This window comes from Phycodurus eques, chromosome 20, assembly GCF_024500275.1.
Source record: "Phycodurus eques isolate BA_2022a chromosome 20, UOR_Pequ_1.1, whole genome shotgun sequence".
NCBI lineage: Eukaryota > Metazoa > Chordata > Actinopteri > Syngnathiformes > Syngnathidae > Phycodurus > Phycodurus eques.
Genome location: NC_084544.1, coordinates 6,971,234 through 6,989,776, shown reverse-complemented (window position 1 = coordinate 6,989,776; position 18,543 = coordinate 6,971,234). Strand labels below are relative to the sequence as shown.

The 18,543-nt window shown below is 41.1% G+C and overlaps 1 protein-coding gene across 2 annotated transcripts; it reads right to left on the bottom strand.

The window, feature by feature from the left end:
- Positions 1–552: 552 nt before the first annotated feature.
- On the bottom strand, positions 553–18,368 carry LOC133395895 (solute carrier family 66 member 2). 2 transcript variants are annotated; one of them, XM_061665184.1, is made up of 5 exons: positions 17,729–18,368; positions 16,754–16,887; positions 15,388–15,438; positions 8,834–9,050; positions 553–2,543 (listed from the first exon to the last, which is right to left on the bottom strand). In XM_061665184.1, exons 1-5 carry the CDS (start codon positions 17,929–17,931, stop codon positions 2,333–2,335), a joined length of 816 nt encoding a protein of 271 aa, XP_061521168.1. In that variant the 5' UTR covers positions 17,932–18,368; the 3' UTR covers positions 553–2,332. The 2 variants fall into 2 exon arrangements, with proteins under 2 accessions (XP_061521168.1, XP_061521169.1); XM_061665185.1 differs by lacking the exon at positions 15,388–15,438.
- Between the last annotated feature and the right edge of the window lie 175 nt (positions 18,369–18,543).

Here is an 18,543-nt window from a genome sequence, read left to right as displayed (position 1 = left end):
GACAGTTCAAGCACAATTCACTTATGTAACAGCTTCCATCCCAATTTCCAGTTGTTTCTATGATGTTGCACCACTCATTTAACTATTTGAGGTGAAATAATACACCTTTATACCTTTATAAGAGGGTGTGCACACTTGTGCAACCATATTTCAGTCATTTGTTTGTACCTTCCCTCTTGAAAATATATTTTTAAATTGAGTTTTTATAGGTTATAGGCCACATTAAAAAGTTAGGAAAGGATTTGTCTTGATCTCATATCACAAAAACCTGGCATTTGAACAGGGGTGTGTAGACTTTATATATATAAAAAAACATGATGAAGCCAAATTGCCAGGATATTAAATGCTATTTCAATAAATCATAAAATGTGTAAATTGCAACACATTTATATCCCAAGTTGCGGCGAAGTAATATCTGTACAGGTGGAACGTCATATTTGACATCATTATTTTAAATAATATTGGCTGGAAAGTGGAGACAAAGTACACCTGCATAATACAATAAAATAAAAAATAAAAAATTTGTTGGTGAGCCTAATTTTGCGGCTGCTATGCAAACAATTACACACAATATACTGGGTGAGCCTCTCCATGTCTTCTTTATTTGACTCCAATGTTGGTAAATGTTCCAGAGGTAAACAAAAGAGCCTTTAATAAAAAACATGATCGTGAAAATACATGTAGCATAAAAAGAAAATTATATTTTTAAAAAAGTATACTTTTGGTATTGAGTTTAACAAGGTGATTTTCACAATGTGACGATGTCGAACTTGGCTATCGCTATAGGATAACATATGGCTAAGGAAAGTAATAATAATAGTTCCAAAAGGGAGGAAAACAAACAGATTCAGAACTGATTTTTGACTCTGTGGTGCACAATGAGAACCTGTCAGGTATTCACACTTGTCTGCTGTCTGAATAACACAAAATCCTACACTAACATTTCTCTAAAGAAATATATGGCTGCTGAGGATGTGAGCGCAGAAACAATACACCTCAGCCGAGGAGCCAACCTGATTAATAGTTAACAGCAGTTGGGGGTTGAGGGGCGGGCAGGATAAGAGCACTGCCATGCCCTGTCTGGCTGAATGGGAAATAATAATAATAACAATAAAAAAGAGGGGAATATTTACGTGGCCGGTTCACACTCACCTCCGTAGAACAGGAAATTAATTTTCATTTAAGGAAATGAAACATAGCCCAGATGAAATGATGTGGACAGGGGAGTTATTAAACTGGGAAAAAAAAGATAAATCAAATGGTCTGGTAGCATGATGGCTGAGAAGATATACTGATATGTCTTGTATGTCTCCGACACCTGCAGTAAGTATAATTCACCAGTCAGTGCAGTTCATTAATTCTTGGCTCTTCTTTCAAACCTTTGGCCATTGCTCTTGGTGGAAATACTTCATCAAGTGGTCCTTTTGGGCAAAAGTCCAGAGCGGGTTGAACTGAGGATAACTTCTCACCCGTGGAATTGCCATTGGAATTCTAATTGACTGACTCTTGTTTAATACACTCGGATCCTTTAAGTGCTCTGAGAGGGCACAAGGGGACTATGAGGCCAACAAGTGGTAAAACTGACCAACTTTTCTCCACCGTGTTGAAAAACAAAAACAGCGGGGGGAAAAAAAACAGCAAATGCCATTTAATACATTCAGTAATGCATATTAATTGAATTGAGTGAGCAGCGAGCCATGTCTGAGGGTGTGTTTTAAGGCAGTAGGGGGCGGAGGCATGCAACAGCCAATCTACATGTCTGGACCTTACAAGCTGGTCCACAGAGTTCAGTAAACAGTGTGCAAAGATTCTCCACATGCGCTGCTTTCACACATATACACTACAGGTAAATGGATTTGTCCCAAATTGGGGTTAGGGGGTAAAGGTTTGTGTAAGGGTGGGTTAGGTTTGGCGTGTAAGGTAATTGGTTGGGGGTTAGGGTTCCTCTCAATTTACATTTTCCATCTTACGATTACATCATCAGACATTTTGGATAATTCGATGCTTCCAATGCCTTATGGGAACAGCTGGGAAAAGACCCTTTTCTAGGTCCACGAGGGCCTTCCTGGAGTAAATGGCCCCTTTTACACAGCCTCAAAAAAGCTGTCATTGTTCTGCCGTTTTTTTCATGTTGCTGCTTTGTATCGATCCAGGAATCATCTGCCTTCTGGGGTAGTATGAGAATTTATGCAAGATCATAAATATTCCAAACCACTTTGGGTTTGCTTGTAACAAGCTCTCGAGGCATTGGTGAGGACACCAACACCATTTTCATTACTCTACAGCTCTTGTGAAAGTTCTTCCTCTTTCCCTGAGTGAAGATACCCAGAGCTCAGAGGGCTTTAGCACTGCTGGTGTGGGAGGCGTTGTGCGACACCGGCTTTTGTGGGTAGAGGCTATAGTAGTAAACCTGGAACAGGATGGCAAAGTCCACCAGGACCTGCAGCATGCCGCAAGTCCAGAACTGCACGGGCGCTTGGGTGAGCAGGAAGTAGCCCGTTTTGAAGGTGTCGCCGCTCGTCCACATCAGCACCATCTTGATGCTGCGAGGGAGAAGTCGAGAGGGGATGTCGTGAGTAATACGTTTTAAAAATGATATGAGAAACGGCCCGAACCAATCGCATGCTCTCGCATCTCAGCGACAACCAGCTAATGCCAGATCGCGGCTGCTGCCGTCGTTAATTCAAAATCAATCAGACTTATCGTGCTCATGCCGAGCTTGACTGACCTCCTCTGACATTTTCCATAACTCATTCACCCCCACACCTCCCAATTTCAATAACTCACAGGACGTATAGCCGAATCACAAATGACACTTTGCATTTGAAACGGCAATTTCCAGTTGCATCCACGGGGTGAATCTATTTCGTGCATTTTATTTTTTTTATTTTCTTGACTGACATACACGCGGGTGCATAAGTAATGAACTGAAACTATTCTAGAGAGGCAGGAATCATGTTTGATCGAGTCCTCCACCGCCTCTCCAACAAATAGGGGGCGGGGGGACGCCACGAAAACATCGCCTGGATACTCCTCTGTCTCCTTCCGGGAGATGTGCTGGGTGCAGTCTCATGCAGTGCACAGCATGGGTGGAGAAAGAGTCTCAACAGTGGTTTTAAAGATTAAAAAGTCACACTCTAGGTTAAAAAGAACTATCAACCTTATCTGAAACAACAAATATTACCTAGAAATGCATGGCGATAAATGATCACAACGGCTCCCACTAGATAAACAGTGGTGCCTTGAGATATAAGTTTAATTCGTTCTGTAACAACGTCCTTCATGCAAAACACTTATCTCAAATCCTCTTTCATCAATGAAATGAATGAAAATGACAATCCATTCTAGCCTCCCCCAAAACCCAAGAAAAAAAATTTTGTAATGTGTTTTTTAAAAGAGGAAAATAGCATTTAAAAATATTATTTTATAAAACATAATAATACCAGAATTAAATAGAATGTAAAGAACTAAACAGTTTGTGCATCATGATTAATTCATCATGACGCCTTCTGGTGTGTGCGACTTGGCCGGGGGGCATTATAATACAGTCATGAAGAAACAAATGAAGACTTTCACAACTACTGGAAGTGACTCGGTAAAATGAAATATTATTGGTCATTTTTTTAGCCTGCCTATGGTGTTTTGCATTGGGTGTTAGCATTAAGCTGGCGTAAGGCAAAATATGACGCGAGTCAGAAATTTGTGGGACTTCAACCCAGTGAGAACCGGAAATGGCAGACAGTGGCTGAGTAGTTTTACATTTTTTTAACTGTGTGTGTGTGTGTGTGTGTGTGTGTGTGTGTGTGTATATATATATATATATATATATAGTGAGAACCGGAAATGGCAGACAGTGGCTGAGTAGTTTTACATTTTTTTTAACTGTATATATATATATATATATATATATATATATATATATATATATAGTATATTGTTATAATAATTTCATGACAATTTTAACCTCTATATAATATAGAGAGAGGGAGGTTAAAATTGTCATGAAATTATTATAACAATTGGGAACTCAACTGGCAGCACGGCGTGGATAATGTTCGAGTAAAGTGGTTCCAATGGACTAATAACAAAAAGTGAACAAACTGTGACCCAAAGTATATGAATATTAAATATTAAATGTATATTTTTCTGATGAAATATTGTATACTTCTTATAAAATATTGCATTTTTTATTTTATGTAATTTAAGTGTTTTCTGAATCATAAATTTCCTAGATATTTTATAAAGATGTACAGTACAAATAAACAAAATATATACATGCAAGGGTACAGCTGATCCAGAAGCTGTCATATTCTACACTGTCGTGCACACTGGCAATGAGGTGACGACCCGCCAGAGTCAGTAAGTAAAGCTGTTTCCCCCCCCCCCCGCCCCCCCCCATTGGGTATGTGCTAAATGAAGCTCCGATGATTGTTATCCGGCATAGTAAGACGCGGCTCAAAGACACGAACGAGCCTTATAAGGCTGCAACTTGGATGTCTGGATGTCCCGTCTCCTTGTTTAGTGCTTGTCTTGTAGTTGTTTTATGGCAGGACGCTTGGCAACAGTATGCAGCTCTGCCTTTTGCAAGCCGTGTAATAATAGCAGGAGGCTGAAAACTATTAATGCACCTTTTACATCACGTATTTTATGTGACTGTAAAGCGCTGTTGACACTACCTTTTTGCTGCCTCGCATAGAAACGTATACGTACGTGTGTATGAGTGACACCGACACGGAATAGGAGGACAAAGTTGACTAGGCAAGTACGTCTTCACAGGAACTACCAGCGCCGTAACAAAGGCAGGACAGCCTAGTGTGTAGCCACTTTCAGACTGCTGGTAAAAGTTGGCATTATTCTGTGACGCTGGTCTGTATAGACAGTACCAACACAGAATGGGAATATGAAGTTGACTCAGTAAAGTTCTGCCATTGGAGGTAGTACCATTGCTGTAACAAAGTTGGGACCAAAGCTGCAGCCCCTTTCAGACTGTCTGTAAAGGATTGCATTTTTTCCCCTTTTTGCCATGTCGATGTTCTGCATAAACGACCCCACAATGTGGGGTGTGAAGTTTCATACTTCTCCCGCCATGTTGTGTTGACAGCAGAGGTGGCAAAAGTACTCACACTCTCTAATTAGGCAAAGTAAGGAGAAGAAAACAAAGTGCAAAAAATGACTGGTAATAGTAGAAATACTCCCTGTATGTAACTAGAAGTAAAAAGCACAAAATCTGAAATGTACATGTTAAAAGAATGAATTGAAATGAAATTAATGAAAATGAATTTTCCTGTCAATTATATACAAAACCCACAACTAGGCATCGGCCGGTATCTGATTTAGACTGTATGATGACCGTGATGCAAAAATGTCACGGTTTCTCGTTATTGAAATTACAGCTATAAAATGGAATATTTTGAAATGTGTGGGTAAATAACTTTTTTCCATTGAATGTGCTCTGAAGGTACATTATTAAATGTACACAGAGAAATTTTTTTTTTTCCCTAAATAAAACCAAAATGCATTAAAAGCATTTGCTTTTGAGAAAATGAGTAGCTACTTGCCTGCTCTTTAAGTAGTAAGAAACTTCAGGATGGAAACAAAATTATGTTCGCCATGCTAGTTAGCGATTCATCTGCCTTTGTAGTGAGTCTATAGATTTATTTCGCCAATTGAAGACATGCTAACTCTCTGCGCTGGTTACAAACGTTCCTTTCGATTTATAATATTAACGTTACCTTGACTTTGTTGAAGAGTGATTGGTGGCTCTCTCATAAATGTGACATCGTATTGCAAGTTATGCCGACAATAGCAGCCACTCGTAAGCAGGTTTTGCATGGCCTTCTTCTCCCAAGCCGCAGTACCAGTAAAATTCTCAAAACAGCCGACTTTTTTACGACAAGGTCAAAGTCTTCTTACTTTGCCCGCACTGACAACCCCCGCACCCCCCACAAAAATGACGTTTTTTTTTTTTTTTTTTAAACAAAGCGCCAGCTAGCGCTGGCTCAGCTTTGATGCTATCAAAACAAAGTGTTCCCATATCTTTGACTGGTTTGGCTGCTTTTGCTTGGTTCTGTGTAATATGCAAGGCGGATAAATGCTGTATGTTCCGTTTTGGCTCTGAAATGCTTCCGGATCTCTGTGAAAAAGAAGCTCAAGCCTGCTCACTGCATACAGTTATTGAATAAAGTTAAATATACTGAAAGCTGCCCACACGAGCACAGCGTAATTATTATACAAGCTGACAGGTGGAGCAATTTAAACTACAAGAGAGGGAGCAGTAAAACAAACGTGAGCTCCATTATGGAAGGTAACATCCTACACACATGCATGTCTAGTCAAGCAAACCTATTTAGCTTCAGACAAATACAAGGATGTCCTCACAGGACACATTGCCTCAACAGTGCGCTCCAAAATGTTTCATTATAAAAAAAAAAACAAGAGCTTTCTCTCGTGTGTCCAACAGTTCAGCGAATGTGTGTTTATTGAGAGACAAGTGATGATAATTCATTCAAACTTCCACTCAAGGTAGTCTGACACGTCCAACCAATTAGCAAGCTCGCAGCACAAAGTCCAATTAATTAGCAAGAAAGCGCGAGATGCTTTCCTGCATAGAGCAGGCTGTTATGAGAAAGGGCACAATGGTTTACATCTCGCTGTCTGTCTGCTTACTCATTCGCATATACACGCGTGCATTCACTGTTGAAACTTCCGCGTGTCTAAACATACGTTCCTCAGCTAAAATAGCACTCTCAATAGGTACAGAGGAGCACCACACGGACCTTGAAAAAGCCGAGGTAGAGTAGCCTAGCAACAGCTGTCAACGCTCAACAGGTTGTGCCCACTGGACTAAGGGAAACAACAACACAAAGGCTGATGTTTACAATACACGCAGGGGAGAAGAAATTACAGTTTTCTGCAGGCTGCGGAATTACAATTACATATACAATGAACCCTTCACGGTTCATCTTTCGCACCCATCTTTCAGTGATCATTTTCATGGGTTTTTAGTATGTAGACAGGAAAAGTCTGAATTTTGACGTTCAGTGTCGTACCATGTTGTGTCGCAACATGCCGGGCAGCACTGAGGTCTACTGGATGTAGTTGTAGCATAATGAGACGAGGGAGCGAAGGTCTCCTACTAAGCTGCTCTAAAAGTCGCTGTTGTCAGAGAGCAGAAAGAAGGTACGATGATGAGTTTTGTTGAGTTTTTTAAAGTTTTTTTTTATTAACAACAACATCTTTGCTCATTTCCGTTAGCCAGTCTATAGCATTTCGTATTATATGTTAGCAGTTAGCTAGTAGATTTTCATTAGAAAATTGTATAGTTTGGTTCAGCATTTTGGACTTTAAATATACAATGTTACTTCTCTAACAAAACATCACGAGGTGACAGCATTGAACTGCAAACACCACGTTCCCTCTGTTCCTCCTTTGTTTGGCATCTTCAAAATGTGAGTACTTTTACCTCATTTAGTTTCATTTAACTTAATTTGGTCTATTAGCTAGCATGTCTGCCTCACATTTCTGGGTTCCAATTGGGCTCCAATCCTTCCTGAATTTGCATGTTCCCCGTGTGTTTTCTCCAGGCTCTCCGGCTTCCTCTCACATACCAATAACATCTATGTTAGAGTTATTGAAGACCTAAATTGTCCATAGGTGTGAATGTGAGTGAGACTTGGTGTTACTCTAAATATGCCCTGCGATTGACTGGCGATTGACGGGTGTACCCTCCAGCTGAGTCTCACTCAAAGTCAGCTGGGAGTGGCTCCAGCTCACCTGTGATAACCAGCGCTGTAGAAAATGGATGGATAGTTTCATTATACAGTGATTAAAGTGGTGAATTTACACTTGTATGGCTTGAAGAATACAAAACTACACTATGACTTCTTCTTTCCCTTTCGGCTTAACCGGATTCGAATCATCCTCTTCCATCATACTGGGTGCTCTGAATCATGTACTCTAACTCCAGCTATCTGCGAGTCTTCCCTCATCACATCCAAAAACTACACTATATATATTATTATACATGATTTCTGAGGTACAATTTAAGACCTGAGTGGTTCATTTTTCACTTGGCTGACAGTGAGGACTGAGGACAGTGTTGAGTGGGGAGGAAGTTTGTGTAATACAAAATAAAATAAGAGCGGAGCAGAGAGGGTAATGTATATGCGTATGGAGCCGCCCAGCGTGGGTGCCGTCATGGCGGGTTAGGTGGACAGGCAGCCCTGCTGGAGCGCTCTTATCTGACTGCTGCAGAGGACCCAGCAGCAGCTGAGGGACACACACACACACGCCCTGTGAGAAAGCTTTTTATCAGCCTTCTAGACGTCCCACAATGACTTATCTTCTATTACATTCCTCTCCACCTTAAATGCCGCTCTCTATCATATTGCTTTCCCACTCCAATATCCATTCATCACGACAATAAAGTATGTGGCGTTTTAGTTGCCGACGGGTTTGTGGCTCAGAAATGTTGAATTATTCAGTTTAGAAGAACAATAAAAGCTAAACTACTCAGCGTGTTTATCAATCTGGAGAATATTGCCTCGATTAACAGTTCAAACAGAAACTATAATGAAATAACTTGTCATCTGTTCAGTTACCCCGAGGCTGTGAAAAATAAACAAACATTTTATGTGGGGAGTTCTTAATTTCCCGTAGTAGCTATAAAGTAGGGATGTCCTAACCTTTTCTACTGAGGGCCACATACAGAAAAATGGACAGAAAGGGGGGACCAATTCACCTTGTGTTTATGAAACATGCTAAACTAATTCAATATGTTGTAGGTCAACATAATAAAAGCTAAAAGTTCTTAATCCATTTTCGGGGCCCTCACCTCATGCCTTCCGTGGACTTGTTCTGGTAGTTGCAGTAGAGCTGCGGCGTTCCCAGCATGGCCTCGCTGAAGACGGCCAGGAAGCCCAGCGTCTCCACGAACACGGCCGAGTCCAGCAGCACGTAAGTGACGTAAGCCGCCGTCAGCGTGAACGCCGCCACACACTGCACATAGTCCAGAAAGCGGCTCCACGACCAGAAGTAGCTCCAGTCGAAGTCTAAAAGTAAGACAGTGAATAGACTAACACATTACAGAGCTGCCACAACGTTGGTTACACCTGCACAATCGAATGAGATACAATATAAGAACAAATGATTGAAACTTCTGATAATAATGCTCACTTTTGATTGACACCGTCATAGAAGTATTCATTTAACAATGTTTTTATTATTGTGGCAGAACTACTTCACACATCGGTGTTTCATATATTTTGGTTGTCCTGTTAAGCCAAGTGAGAGATAAAGGATGATGCAGTGTGGTTGTACACCACTGCAAACACAATATTAAACATCGATTTAAAAAAATAAAAACTGGATCATTATTCAGTTTTTAAGGGCATTTTTTTTTTTGGTATTGGTCTTTTTGGATTGTGCAAGTGTACCTAAAAGAACAGAGACTATATAAATCAAATACATTAAAAATACTGTATATAATTTCCCTCAAAGGGAAAAAAAGGGTAAAAGTATGTATTATTAGCTCATTATTAACTCATATAACAAATAAAGTATCTGGACAATTCGAGGTTAATTAAATTCAAGGTGATTCTTTTCCCAAGCCTTTACAAGTGCGTAATAGTGAGAAAATAAGCTTCTTTTTTTAGTCAAATAAATTAACACAGACAAAAAAGGCATCGCACTTGAGCTGTGAATCTTCACACAATGTATTTAAAAATATATAAATAAATAAAAAGAACTACAGTATATGAGGCTGCCACACAAAGGCAGCTCTCACTGTGCTTCTTTGTTACTGTGTGAGGAGGAACGAAGTCGATGAAGAGGACCCCGAGAGGATGGTGATAATGATGGAGGTGGTCTGCACGGGTCGTATTAGCTGGGGTGAGAACGTGGACACTAATGAATGATTTAAAGGCGTCTGTCTTGTGCCCTCGTGTCTCTGGAGAGCGCTCCTGCTCAGAACAAACGACGGAATGGAGATTCCAAGCACAACCGGCTTCTATTAACAATTAAGCTGATGATGATGATGATGATGGGAAACGTTCCACAAGCACGCCATCTTTACTGTTTCAATGATGCTCAGCCACGTCTATTTGTTTGGAGCAGAGGAGATTGGACAGAGCAATCACAAAATTCATATCTGCCGTGGGATTTCTTTTCCCTTTAGGACAAGCATCTAAAGCAATAAAGTGGATTCCTCAAATCACAGAAGTGAGGCTCTCTTCAGACACATAAACTCACTGGAGAATTCATTAGGTGCATGTGTTAATGAGCTCCAATACAAGAAAGTTATTAATAAAATATATAAAAATGTAGAAAGTTGAATCAGCTTTTAGTGACACTCCACAGCAGAACAAGCCTAAACATTTCCAGCTTCATCTGCTGGATCTGATTGGTCACTGCACCACTTCGGCCCTCAAATGCATGTAACGACATCCATAAATCCACTTTCTATACCGCTTGTCCTCACAAGGCCACCATTGAGCGCTTATAACTAAAAAAACAAAACAAAAATTAATTCATTCATCTTCAGAAAAAAAAAAAAAAAAACAGCTCAGCAACAGCTTGTATCTCGAAAAATGCAGAATCAGTTGTGATTGTGTTATCTTGCTAACTAACAAGAAAAACTGTAATGGGGGAAAAAAACAGTTCAGGGTGTAGTCCGCCTTTCGCCCGATGTCAGCTGGGATATGCTCCAGCGCCCCGTGGCCCTAACCAGGATAAGCGGTGTTGAAAATGGATGGATGGATGGAGGGTTCTTCTTGTCTTGTGTTAACTTCTTAATCAGCCAAACTCACAAGTGGGAAAACACCAACCTTTCTGACATTTTGAGCTTATTATTTAATGAAAAATGCTTTCATTAGAGGATTAATGCAGAGCGCATGTGACATTTACATGACATTTCTAAATGAATACGCTCGGCGTAAGCGCCGGAGCCTCCCAGCTTCAGGAAAATACAATATTACATCTCAGATGAAAAAAGTCCAAGGTATTTTATAAATGTGACTTGAATCAGACGGGAAAGAACAACAAACGCAAAGGTCCAAAAATGTACCCTGTGCTAAACTCACTGGGAGAACCAAACAAAAGGTGTAAACTGGTGTCCATGTCTGTTTGGAACGGCCCATCCTTCAAGCGCTGCTGGTGTTTGTTTAGCTGTGCAGCTCAGCTGGCATCAGAGGAGGGTGCGAGCGCGGGCCAAGCGGCACCAGCCGCGCAGCGCTGATAAAAACCCAAATGAGAGGGCGGCTTACGGACGGTGGGGCGACGTTCCGACACCAAGCAGGCGATTTCGCTTTGTACCACTTGACGCAACAGTGAGCCTAATGTGATACGTGACGTAGAAAGCAGCTAATCTGACCCCAGAACAAACATAACCGACTTCCATTATATAGTAGCACAAATAGTGGCAGGGGGCGTTTATTTAGTCAACCATAGATGGGGGAAGGCCTTTTTGGAATAAAAAAAGGTTTACATATAATGTAATATAATTGCCTATAGATGCCACAAGATGGAGCCAAAGGACAACTTGTGTCTAATAGAAGCGCCTCAATTCACCACAGCAATATTGTTATTGCTTTGGCCTGACTACAAGCGTTTTTTAGTGAACAACAGTGGTTACCTGCGGATAAGATCATTTTTAATCCTGCGCGTGGATTTAAAACATGCTGTAAGACTCCACACTTTCATTCATCCGAGAAACTGTTTACATCAGCTTTGGTTTGAATGCTTCAGTGCTGCTGTTTTGGTTAGCAATTAAATTAAGCAGTAAATTATCTAAACTAAACAATGCACACGTTCATTAGAGAGCCACCATTTGAGGAAATATGTGGCAAGGGTGCCAAAATATGGGGACTATCAACTGCGAGGAGGCAAATGTATTCAAATCTGCCTTCAAAACTTTAGCAACAGCAGCGCAAAACAAAAGTGTTGTGCATGGATAGTTGCGCAGAACAACAGTCACACAAACATTCCCTTCCTCTTCCTTAGAGCTGGGGCATCATATTAAAATTACAGTTGCCAGAAAAGACTTCCTGCGGTGGCCAAAAACATTTCAGCTTTGTCATCTTGTCGAGCTGGATTACATATTAAAAAGAAAGGGGTCAGAGCGGGACATTCCACTTGTAGTTTAAGTAATGGCTTGCCCCTATGAGAGAAGCAGGGACAATATTGTCACATTTATAACCATACTAAAAATGTTTACTGATTTTTTTTCCAAAGAAAGCCCCGCCCCCTCCACATCGACAGTGATTAATAGGCTTTCAGCACCAAAAAAAAAAAACCACACAAAAAAACAAACAAAACAACAAAAAAGCATGGCACCATTACTGCACTGTGACGAGACTTATCCATTATGTTTTGGGTTTTTTTCGGGGGGGTTGTTTTTTAAATTTTAAAGTCTACAGTTAATTATGGACAAATAATCTGTTTGAACTGCCAGCCATCGTAATATAATACTGCACATCCTTATTTGGATCTGCAAGAAAGTAACACGATTAAAAGTCTGGCTCACTGTTTGCTTGCAAATGTCAAGCTGTTTGGATAGAAGGGCCTGGTGTTATAATGGCAATGTGCTGCTGGTGCTGCGGTGAGAACAATTATGTATAACGCGCACTGTGATTAGGGCTTACACGACGGAAAAAGGGTGCAATCAGGCCAACGACACGGGCGGAGAACGCGTCCCGCTGACTTGGGAAAATTACATCGACACTATTCATCGCTTGAACTTCTCACATAAGCTTAGTTTTCCCACAGAATTCTGTTAGTCACTCTTCCCCCACCAACCCTCTCATTCATGCACTATATTCTGTTTTACTTGGGCTAATCTTCATTCCTCTACCTTTGCCCTATGTCACATCTCAATGTACTCCTTTCGCCTCTCCTCGGTCCTCTCAGTGTCCCACTTCTTCTTAACTACCCCTTTTCCTTTTATGATTATCTGTACTGTGAGGTTCACCCACCAAGTCTCCTTCTCTCCTTTCCTGCCAGAAGATACACAAGTAGAAGATATACACCAAGTACTCTCTCTGATCACCTTGGCTGTAGTGGTCCAGTCTTCTGGACGCTCCTCCTGTCCACCGAGAGCCTGTCTCACCTCTTCCCGAAAAGCTGCACAACACCTGTCCTGTCTCAGCTTCCACCACATGGTTCTCTGCTCTGCCTTTGTCTTCCTAAACTTCCTCCCCACCACCAGAGTCATCTTACACACCAACAACCTATGCTGTCTAGCCACACTCTCCCCTACCACTACCTTACAGTCGGTAACCTCCTTCAGATGACAAGATGTAATCCACCTGCGTGCTTCTACCTCCACTCTTGTAGGTCACCTTATGTTCCTGCCTCTTCTGGAAAAAGGTGTTCACTACAGCCATTTGCATCCTTTTTGCAAAGTCTACCACCATCTGTCCCTCCAAGTTCCTTTCCTGGATGCCGTACTTACACATCACTTCTTCATCACCCCTATTTCACCAACATGTCAATTAGAATCTCCACCAATCACAACTCTCTCTCTGTCTGGGATGCTCAGAACTACTTCGTCTAGCTCCTTCCAGAATTTCTCTTTCACCTCTAGGTCACATCCTACCTGTGGGGCATAGCCACTAATCACATTATACATAACACCCTGAATTTCAAGTTTCAGCCTCATCCCTTGATCTGATACTCTTTTCACCTCCAAGACATTCTTAGCCAACTCTTCTTTTAAAATAACCCTGACTCCATTTCTCTTCCCATCTACACCATGGTAAAATAATTTAAACCCCACCCCTAAACTTCTAGCCTTACTGTCTTTCCACCTGGTCTCCTGGACACACAATATATCAACCTTTCTCCTAATCATCATGTCAACCAACTCCCGAGATTTTCCTGTCATAGTCCCAACATTCAAAGTCCCCACATTCAGTTCTAGGCTCTGTGCTTTCCTCTTCTCTTTCTGCCGAGGAACCCGCTTTCCACCTCTTCTTCTTCTTCGACTTCGACCCTAAGTAGCTGAATTTCCACCGCCGCCCTGCAGGTTGACGGCGCCGGTGGTGGACGTTGTTAACCCGGGCCATGACCGATCTGGTATGGAATTCTTTGGATGAAGGCTCATATTTGTTTGGCAAAGTTCTAAGCCGGATGCCCTTCCTGACGCAACCCTCTGCATTTATCCGGGCTTGGGACCGGCCTACAGTTTGCACTGGCTTGTGCCCCCCATATGGCTGCATTGGCATTGCCAGCACACTGGGGGTGCGAAAGATGAATCTTTTCATTCAGCAACCTAACCAATAATTATTTTAAAATGTTATGTAACACATATGGATGAGGCCAAAAGGTTTTAGTTTTAGGAGAACCAACGAATGATCAATTGTCTCTGACTGCCATCTCGTGGCCATACAGGAAACTGCAGCTCAGTCTGCACTGACATGAAGCCATTTATCACAAGAAACATCTCACAGGCCGAAATATAAGGTTCCTCTTGCAATCTGATGACATCAAATTGAACGTTCTACCGTAACAGAAGCGGGGGGGGGGGGGGGGGGGGGGGGAGCAATTAAACCTCTGATTCAACGATACTTCAAATATTTTTTTAAAAAGTGTACAAGGAAAAATATATATATATATATAATTATGAGAATTAAATCAAAATATGACCAAGTAAAGGTTAAGTGTCCTGAAAAAAATTCACACAAAAAAATACAGTAAAGAAAATAGTCAATGTTAAAAAAAAGAACCTGGAATTGAAGTTATAATATTGATTTTTCAAGGACAAGTTAATGAAAGAAGAATAAAGTCATACTTATGAGAAGGAAAAAAGGGGAAGCAAGCCCATAAGGTCATGAGAACAAAGTAATTACATGAGAATGAAGTTGTACATTTTAGAGAACAAAGTAAATATTTCCCCCTAAAACAAATGCAGTTGTAATTTTATGAGAATACAATTCTTACATTATGAGACAAAGGCTGCTGATATCAGACAGTTTGCTTTTTGTTTGTGGGAATTTTGACATTCACTCATGAAATTACATGGATTTTTTTTCTTCTTGTAATATTGGTACTTTTTATGTTGCATTCGATCCTACACATAAAGATACACTTGAGGACTGAAGAATAACAGATTATATATAAACATGCACCACGCTGAAGGCCACAGAGTCCATGCCAGCCATTAAAAATCCTTCAAACCAATGAAAATATAAAGCATGAATTAAGGGACAGGCATGTGCGAGGTAGCATGCAGCGTGCCATGAAAGGAAGTGACTGCTGCACAGGACGTGTGAGTGAGCAGGATGCCGTCAGTGGCTGTTAGTCATCAGTTAGTGTCGGCTGGGGCTGATGGCAAAGCGTGGGAAAGGCGGGCCAGATGAGCTGATGATGGGATGGCGTAAGCGGAGTACATACCCAGAAAAAGCCTCTTAGGGATTCGGAACTCCTCGTCCTTAATGTCCGAGGCTACAGACGGAAAATAAACGCACACGTGAGGAAAAGTAGAGGAAGAAGAAGAAGAAGAAGAAGAGCAGCTTGGTTTGGATGAAGTGTCCAATTTAACAGATAGAAACACTATATGGACAAAAATACTGACCAAGTTATTCATTTGGGGGTTGGGCTAGAGAGTGGCGAGGAAGAACTTGCTGCTATAGAGAAAAAAAGGAGAGGACCGACCGACTCCATTACAGTGTTCTAACACTGCAGGGACCATTGATTCGAGGGCTGCAGAGAATTGATTGATGTGAAGCTTTGAGACAGATTTTGCATCAACCTATTTTTCCTCATCAGATGATTCAATTATTTGATTAATTATTTTCAGCCCGAAGTGATGCCTAGCCCCAAAAAAAGGTTTATAAATGCCTCTAGGAGCCACAAGATGGCATCAAAGCACTATTTTTTTTTTAACACAAGGCTATGGCCTTACTAAATGAAGCAGCTACCCGCACTTCAACATAGTCCCTTGGCACTGCCCAAGATGACAAAATATGGCGTCAAAGGAATGTTTTTAAATTAGACATGGCTTTAGCCTGAGCAAAAAACAAATAGATGCATTTTGCAGCGAATAACGGAGGCTAGCCCCCCACCCCCCCCTCCAAAAAAAAAATAAGGAGGGAATTGCAAAGTGTATTCTCTTCCTGTGCAGGCCTGCCAATACATTTGTGAATGTAAAATAATATATGGATTTGATTTAAAAAAAAAAAAAAAACTAAATAGACACAATTTTAGATATTGAAAATGATATTAAAAAAATCCTCACTAACTGATTCTCCTTATCTTTATAGAAGAAATATCCATTATTAATTGCCATGTAGTATTTGTCAGTCGATGAGTTTCATACTTATTTTGTGATTTTTATACAGCTAAGCTTCTATTTTCTTTATTAGTATACTGTAGTTCTTCTATTTTATCTTGAGTGCATCAAATCCTGAAGCAGGATTTATGTCATGAGACGACACACCAACACAAACACACACACCATGTGACTTCACTCACATGATGCATTTAACCCCCGATTACTAAACCACTTGTGTAAACAGAACCTCCAAAGCAAATAATACAGTGGTTTAGCTCTAAGCACATTTTTGCATGACTACTACTGCTTAATGGAGAGACATACATTGTGTTTTAGGCATGTCTATGACTCCCACACAGACTACAGCAGGTGTGTGGAATCTACAGTCCTTGGAGCAATATATGTCCCGAGATGGCATTTGGTCTGGTCTGCCACGCAGTTGTAATAACAAACCTGCAACCTTGTAATATATGAGGAGTTTCTGACCTAGGAAGGCGCGCCTTTTGGTGCTGAGTTCAGCGCTCACACGGACGTTGGTGCACAGGTTGAGCATGGCCAGCATGGTGGCGATCATGATGATGCTCTGCCACAGCAACAGCGTCTCAAAGTAGCGGCCAAATCTGACGGGAGAAACAGGAATATTTCACAAACGGCCTTTAACGTGTAGCAAGGCATACCAGATCCCATCAGGAAGGTCTGAAGATTATTTATTTAAAGCCAAAGAGGGGTCAATAACCCATTTGGTAATAGCCAAGTCCATTACTAATCCATTATAGAGTGAGTTTACGGTTGATATGGATTACAACCATAAATCAGCAATTTTTTTCAATGTAGTTTGGTAATTGTCTGATTGGAGAAACAGGGGAGAAACACAAATGGCGTATAACACATGAAGCAGAGGATAACAGACATCATCTTGTGCCAAGGGACTATGTTGAAGTGCGGGTAGCTGCTTCATCTTAAAGAAGGTGTAAAGATGATTTTGTGAAACCCGAAAAGGAGTCAATATCACATCTGGTCAATTGTCAACTCCATTACAAGTCCATTATAGTGTTTATTATGGTTGATATGCATTGCAAACTTAAATCGTCTGTTTTCTCAATGGGGTTTTGTGTCGTGGTGGACAAGCATTAGTCTTGTATTTGAGGATTTACAGGATATATTCATACATCCTTTTTCTCTATCACTTAGCCTCATTAGGATTTTTGTGTGTACCGTATTATGGTTGCTAAGCATTACAGAGTTAAATTAGTTATTTTAGTCATTGTAGTTTGGTGATGTGGTGCAACCAGCATTAGTGCATTAGTCACAATTGTTATTGTGTATTATGGTTTACACAGTATGTGTTAGATCCTTAAATCTGTTTTGTTGTTGTTTTTTTGTCTTGAATCTGATGAAGTGCTTGAATCTGATGTTTTTGCACTGGAGTTTGGTGATGTGCTGTTAGCATTAGCCTTGTACCTGAAGAGGATTCGCAGGATGTTGGCCACCAGCAGGACCAAGCACACGTAGGCGGAGAAGCCTTCGGCGTTCTGCGTGCGCCGGATGTCTCGGTACTGGGGGATGTAGGGAATCACCCCGCCGAACATCATGGCCCCAGCCGCCGCCCACGACACCAGCCAGTTGAACACACTCACTATCTGCTCAAACGCTTCGTCTTCCATGGTGAGCTGAGGCTCAACCACTCGCTTGACGCGGCTTCTCGGGGAAACGCAGACACGACTGCCGCTAAGCCTTAATGCCACGCCATCACTAAGGTTGCACAGGACCTCAGACAACACACTGACCTCTCGTGTATTTTAAAAAAAACAAAACAAAACAAAACAAAAAAGTATCCGAACATTGATACAGTAGTTTCAATATTGTCGCTTCTATGTAAACAGTGGACAAAGTGGCTGAGGCTAAAAACTAGCATTTGACCCCACAATTTCGTCTTCAGTGTTGGCTAGTTTTACACAAAGGCGGCACTTGATTCACATGTCAAGTCGTCCAATATCACTAAATCATGTTTAAGTGCCCTTCGAATTTAAATTATGATGAATTAAAATTCCAATTTTGGCGAGAAGAAGTTTGACAACCCTACCGACGCCCCGGGGATCGTTTGGATTCTGACGTTGTGACCACTACTTCCTGAATACGTCATACGTTACTTTCATGACCAAAGATGTTTGACTCAGTCAAGATAATAATCCTCTTTGCATCGCTTCACGAAAAGAAACTAGGCGTATCTAAATGTACAAACCCAACGCTCGTAGTCCCAGTCAACAGTTAGTCAC